Source organism: Rana temporaria, chromosome 6 (assembly GCF_905171775.1).
Source record: "Rana temporaria chromosome 6, aRanTem1.1, whole genome shotgun sequence".
In the NCBI taxonomy this organism is placed as follows: Eukaryota; Metazoa; Chordata; class Amphibia; order Anura; family Ranidae; genus Rana; species Rana temporaria.
The window spans coordinates 3,155,869-3,162,305 of record NC_053494.1 but is presented as its reverse complement, the minus strand read 5'-3'; the positions used below and the strand labels follow the sequence as shown (position 1 = coordinate 3,162,305).

Here is a 6,437-nt window from a genome sequence, read left to right as displayed (position 1 = left end):
CTTTTTTTTTTAATTGACTTAATTATCAGGAGGGAAATGTTGTGTCTCTCGGAAGGATAAATTAATTCAGCTGATGATGTATTTTCTCTAAAGATTTCAGAGAGACAATTTTTAGAATAATCTCAGAAGAAATAAACTTTCCTCAGATCTCTCCATTCATTATTATTATTATTATTATAACTTTTCTGCATTGTTGTGTCAATGACTCTACTTTTTACTACTTTTAGGTCTCTTTTTAAACTTTCCATTTCAAATTTGGATACATTTTATTTTTTTAAAGCTCTAGAAATTCTGTGATTTGCATTCCCTCCACCTAATACAAATAATACAAGTGCTGATATAACCATATGTGTCACATAACACTCAGAAATAGAAGTATAAATGGATAAAGATCACTCTAAAGAGAAATATGTGACAAGTCAATGACATAGAAATCAAATCAACAAACTCAGAAACATCAGACCATAAATCAATAAATGTGTCACAACAGTATAACATGTAGCAATGTGTAGACTTACTTTATAGTCAGTAGTGACTCAAACCCATCCAGCTTGAAGGCCCCTTCTATGTGGGTCACACCACGTATTGATGACACAGCAGAACACGACCCTCATTGTCCAGAGATTCCACCACCTTCCATGCCAACAGGGAACTCACCAGAGAATAATCACCTCTAGAGTTCAAGAAGACTTAAATCTGTCACCCACTTTCCAATCTTATCTTCCCATCCTTAGATGTTCTCCATTCCCGGCAACCATCACTTAGAAGTGGGAGGATCTCACAGCACATAATTCACCACTCATAAGCCACACCAAACAGGAAACTCCACATAGTGTAACACCATAAAGACTTTATTAGAAACATAAAAAAGAGAAGTGTACTTACAAATGAAGGCTAAGCTAAAAAAAACATTGGGGGCCAGATCCACAAAGAACTTACAGCGGCGTATCTATTGATACGCCGCGTAAGTTCTACGATGCGCCGTCGTATCTTTGTTTTGTAACCACAAAACAAGATACGCCTGAATGTGGGCTAGATCCGACTAACGTACGTCTTAGTACGCCGTTGGATCTTAGGTGCATATTTACGCTGGCCGCTAGGTGGCGCTTCCGTTGATTTCCACGTAGAGTATGCAAATTAGCTAGATACGCCGATTCTCAAACGTACGTCCGCCCGGCGCATTTTTTTACGTCGTTTACGTAAGGCTTTTTTCGGCGTAACGTTACCCATGCCTCATGAGGTGTTAGGTATGGACGTCGGGACAGCATCAAATTTTCCGTCGTGTACGTCGTTTGCGTAAATTGTTCGCGAATAGGGCTTTACGTTCACGTCGAAAGCATTAACTATTTGCGACGTGATTTTGCGCATGTGCACTGGGATACGTCCACGGACGGCGCATGCGCCGTTCGTAAAAAGCGTCAATTACGTGGGGTCATATCAGATTACCATACAACACGCCCACTCCAAGCTTACTTTGAATTAGGCGGGCTTACGCCGGCAGACTTACGTTACGCCGGCCCGCATATGGGAGCAAGTTCTTTGTGGATACCCTAGGAGCCACTCAGATTTACGACGGCGTATCGCATATGAGATGCGCTATGCCCACCTAAATATACGCCCGTTTTTGTGGATCTGGCCCTACCTCTCTAATGCTCCAGAAGGCAAGTATTGTGGCTGGTGACACTGTATGCTGGTCAGTATATAAGACTGGTCAGACTCAGCTTAGGCTACAATAAAATGGCACCCGGCCACACCTAGAAACAGCAGACTGTAAACTTAAAATAGTTAAAGATGATGAGAATCAACCTCAGCTCAGATCTGCACCTATAGAAGAACCTCTCCCCCAATACACTTCACCAATGTGAGGCTTAATCCTAGAGGCCTTGCCAGCTTGCATCAAGTGGTCTTTAGAGTCCCTTTCCTGTGGGCTTCCCTCTTCCTCCTTCTCTTTCTTTGAGGGGGTTATGAGGGACTATATCCTCTGGCTGGTTTTACTTTGTTTAGTAGGAGTTGGTTTCTGAATGTCCCATGAAAGGACATGACATCAGTTAATATATACGGGTTATATAAATAAAAGTATCATGTGTTAACATTTTAAGATATTATATTATTTCTCTTCGGAGAAGCCTATCCTACCCTCACCTAATAACTCTATTTTCATTTTCTCCATCAGCTTATCATTTGAGCCTCCCTTCTAGATTGTAAGCTCTAACAAACAGGGTCCTCTGATTCCTCCTGTATTGAATTGTATTGTAACTGTACTGTCTGCCCTCATGTTGTAAATAGGGATTGGCGAACGGTTCGGCCCGAGCATAAGTTCGGGCCAAACTTTGGTTGTTCTGGTGTTCTGGCGAAAATTCACAAGCCGCGGAACCCCGTTAAAGTCTATGAGACACGAACATGAAAAATCAAAAGTGCTCATTTTAAAGGCTTATATGCAAGTTATTGTCATAAAAAGTGTTTGGTGACCAGGGTCCTGCCCCAGGGGAGTGTTTGAGGACCCGGGTCCTGCCCCAGGGGACATGTATCAATGCAGGTCACCTCGGTGACCTATGCCACGTCCGATGCCTACTCTGTACCCCCGCTGTCTTCTGAGAGACACACAGCTCCTAGAACACAGTGGGGACCAGTGAAGACACGCAGTGCGACTCGCGCATGCGCAGTAGGGAACTGGGAAGTGAAGCCGCAACGCATCACTTCCTGATTCCCTCACCGAGGATGGTGGCTGGGGCAGCTTAGAGCCGAGCGATTGCTCACTTTCGGCTGGTGACATTGCGGGCGCCCTGAACAGGTGTGTGTCCATGTATTAAAAGTCAGCAGCTGCTGTATTTCTAGCTGCAGGCTTTTAATATTTTTTTTTTTTTTTTAGTGGGACCTCCACTTTAATAAAGTGCTAATAAGTGACACATTGACTATGTATCCAAAAAAAGTGACTGTAGTGAATACAAATGCTATGAAACCTTCAGCTACTGATGTGTAAAAGTACACAATGCATAAACCAACAGAGACAATTCAATGGTAGTCCATATAAGCAATACAAGTGCAAATGGTGCAAATGAATCAAAGTCTGGAAGGACTGAACTCTTCCAAACACAAAAGGTGCAGAGTGCAAAGCAAAAAGTGCTATATAGCATCAGCAAGTGGCTCTGTGACGTCAGTGATGTGAAATCTTTGGTGTATTGAACGGTGTACTAACTTCTTACCTTACCTTACCTTAAGGCAGTGTTTCTCAATTCCAGTCCTCAGGCCCCCCCAACAGGTCAGGTTTTCAGGATTTCCATTATTTTGCACAGGTGACTTGATCAGTTTCACTGCCTTAGTAATCACCACAGCCTTTTCATCTGAGGGAAATCCTGAAAACCTGACCTGTTGGGGGGGCCTGAGGACTGGAATTGAGAAACACTGCCTTAAGGTAAGCAGCATATCAGAGTAAAAAGGATAGATAATCACTCAAAGAAACGGGGTCTCCTCTGCATTCCTTCCCGGGGGTTCCAGTATGCGCAGAGCCTAATGGATGCTTCTTCTAAGACCCCTTTCACATTGAGGAGTTTTTCAGGCGGTACAGCGCTAAAAATAGCGCTGCTATCCCGCCTGAAAAACTCCTTCACTGCATACTCAATGTCAAAGCCCAAGAGCTTTCACACTGAGGCGATGCGCTGGCGGGAGACAAAAAAATCTCCTGTCAGCAGCATCTTTGGTATGTATACCGCTCCTTCACCGCTCCTTCCCATTGAAAACAATGGAAAACCGCGGCAATACCGCCCGCAATGCACCTCTATAGAGGCACATTGCATGCGGTATTAACCCTTTATCGCCCGCTAGCGGGGGTTAATACCGCACCGCTAGCGGCTGATTCCCGCGGCAATCCCGGCGGTATAGCGCCGCTATTTTTAGCGGCTTTATACCGCCACCGTGGCTCCCGCCCTAGTCTGAAAGGGGCCTAAGTTCCTTTCTTCCAGGACTAGATCAGTAGCAAAATCCGCTCAAATGCATCAAACCGGACATAAACAGGGAGATTCTGAGAAAACATGGAGCCCCTATAGCATGGGTCTCAAACTGGTGGCCCTCCAGCTGTTGTGAAACTACAAGTCCCATAAGGCATTGCAAGGCTGGCAGTTACAAGCATGACTCCCACAGGCAGAGGCTCAATGGGATTTGTAGTTTTGAAACAGTGTGAGACCCCTGCTCTATAGTGTAGTATGCATAGACCGGGCGTTTATTTATAACAGTAATCAAAGACAATCAGGTACTCACATTTAATAAGTAAAACATGCACAGTGGAAAAAACGAGCAGCAAAATGACCGACTTCCGGGTCGTAAAAGCAGTTCCTAAGAATGTAACTGGCAAGCCTGATCACAGTATGCTCCCAAAGGGGGTGACAGGCTTCTCCTCCTTCAAAAATCAAGGACTCAAACTGTTTTATTGGCAACCCTGACATATCATGTGATCTCAACTGCTGATGTACCGAAACCAAGGATACTCAGTTTTACTTTAACTTTTTGCTCCATGTAATCTGTAATTCGGCCTACAGGCGGCGGTCGGCAAGTGGTTAATATCCCATGGACAGAGTAAAATAAATCTGTAAAGGTAGTCCACAATATTAACTGGTCATAAATAGGAAGTGTGTTAAAGGTCTACATCAGGGATCTCTAAACTTTTCAAACAAAGGGCCACTTTATTGCCCTTCAGACTTTAGGATGGCCGGATTGGGGCCAGCAAGGGAAGAAAAAGTCACGGGCCCGGCATCAGTGAGAACATATATGGCCTCAGGGTTGGTGGTCAATAGGAAGAGGAGTATTCCCCCTATTAGTAGGAGGAATGGTATCCCATCTTTGGTATCAGTGGATAATATAGTGCCCCATTGTTGGTGTCAATGGAAGGAATAGTGCCTCATGTCAGTGGGAGGAATTATGCCCCAAGGGCCGGATAAAGGCTAGCAAAGGGCCACATCTGGCCCTCGGGCCACAGTTTGGAGACCTCTGGTCTACATTGTTCCAGGACTAAGCTGTGCAAAAATTCTAGCAGTGAGTCTTTTATATTTTCTTGCAGCAATGGTCCCATCAGGATTTCTGCTATAGGTCATAGGAAGGTAGATCTGTACATTATTTCCATATCGCTATTTTGGTGGGAAGATCTTCCTGAAAACACTTTGAAATGCTGTTATAAAATCCTGGTTCCTCAGACTGTAAATGACAGGATTCAGGAGAGGAACGATCACCGTGTAAAAGACGGACACAACTTTTTCACCAGAAAAATGATGACTAGAACTTGACCAAAAATAATTGAACATTCCAGAGCCAAAAAAAATAAACACAACTGTCAGGTGAGAGGTACAAGTGGAGAAAACTTTACTCCTATTGCCCTTGGCTTGAATTTTAAGAACCGTTTTGACTATATAGACATAGGGCAGGAAGGTCAGTATTAGAGACCCAAATCCAAGGAGGCTACCAAAGACAAAAATTAGCAGAATGTTGATGTTGATGTCACTGCAGGAGATCTGAAGTATTATTGGAAGGTCACAGAAGAAACTTTCTATAATATCTGATCCACAAAAAGTTAATTTGAAGGCATGAAGTGTGTGAACTAAAGAATTGGTAAAGCCGACACACCACACAATGGTCATCAACTGTACACAGACTCTCCAACTCATGATCTGTGTGTAATGTAATGGCTGACAAATGGCGGAATATCGATCATAGGACATGACAGCCAACAGAGAAACCTCAGAACCCGCAAAGAACATGAAGAAGAAGAATTGGGTTATACAAGCTGTTATGGAAATCTTTCTTGTCTTGGTGAGAAGATCAAATAACATTCGTGGGACGGTGACTGAGGAATAACAGAGGTCCAAACCGGCCAGGTTCCCGAGGAAGAAATACATAGGAACATGGAGGTGAGAGGAGGTGACTATGAGGACAATGATCAGAGAATTCCAGATTAATGTCAGAAGGTAGATGAGAAGGAAGAAGAGGAAGAAAGTAAGTTCAAGAGTTGGAAAAGCAGATATTCCGGAGAGAAATAATTCATTTAATAATGACTGATTTCTCATTGACATAATTTAATGACTCCTTTGAAAATGTAAACTATATGTGTTTTCAGATATCTTAACCTGAAATCCAAAATATATAAAAAATAAGAAACTTGGATACATTTTTTTTAATACATTTTATATATATATATTTTAAAAAGTAAAGACAATCAGCAAAGTAAATACAATGGCCCGGATTCACAGACACTGGCGCATATTTATGCCGCCGTAGCGTATTTCCTTTGCGCTACGCCGACGCAACGCAGAGAGGCAAGCACTGAATTCACAAAGCACTTCCTCCCAAATCTGCGCTGGGTTTCTCAGGCGTAAGTGGAAGTGGGCGTGAGCCATGCTAATGAGGCGTGACCCCATGCAAATGATGGGCCGAGCACCAGACAGATACGTATC

The 6,437-nt window shown here is 43.4% G+C and overlaps 1 protein-coding gene across 1 annotated transcript; it reads right to left on the bottom strand.

Annotated features, from left to right (window-relative positions):
* Positions 1-5,016: 5,016 nt before the first annotated feature.
* On the bottom strand, positions 5,017-6,088 carry LOC120942557 (olfactory receptor 1019-like). Its single transcript, XM_040355534.1, has one exon. It carries the CDS (start codon positions 6,054-6,056, stop codon positions 5,118-5,120), a length of 939 nt encoding a protein of 312 aa, XP_040211468.1. The 5' UTR covers positions 6,057-6,088; the 3' UTR covers positions 5,017-5,117.
* Positions 6,089-6,437: the final 349 nt, after the last annotated feature.

Bases quoted from the DNA above. Each gene is read 5' to 3' on its own strand.
- LOC120942557 (XM_040355534.1), bottom strand. From the start codon at position 6,056: ATGTCAATGAGAAATCAGTCATTATTAAATGAATTATTTCTCTCCGGA.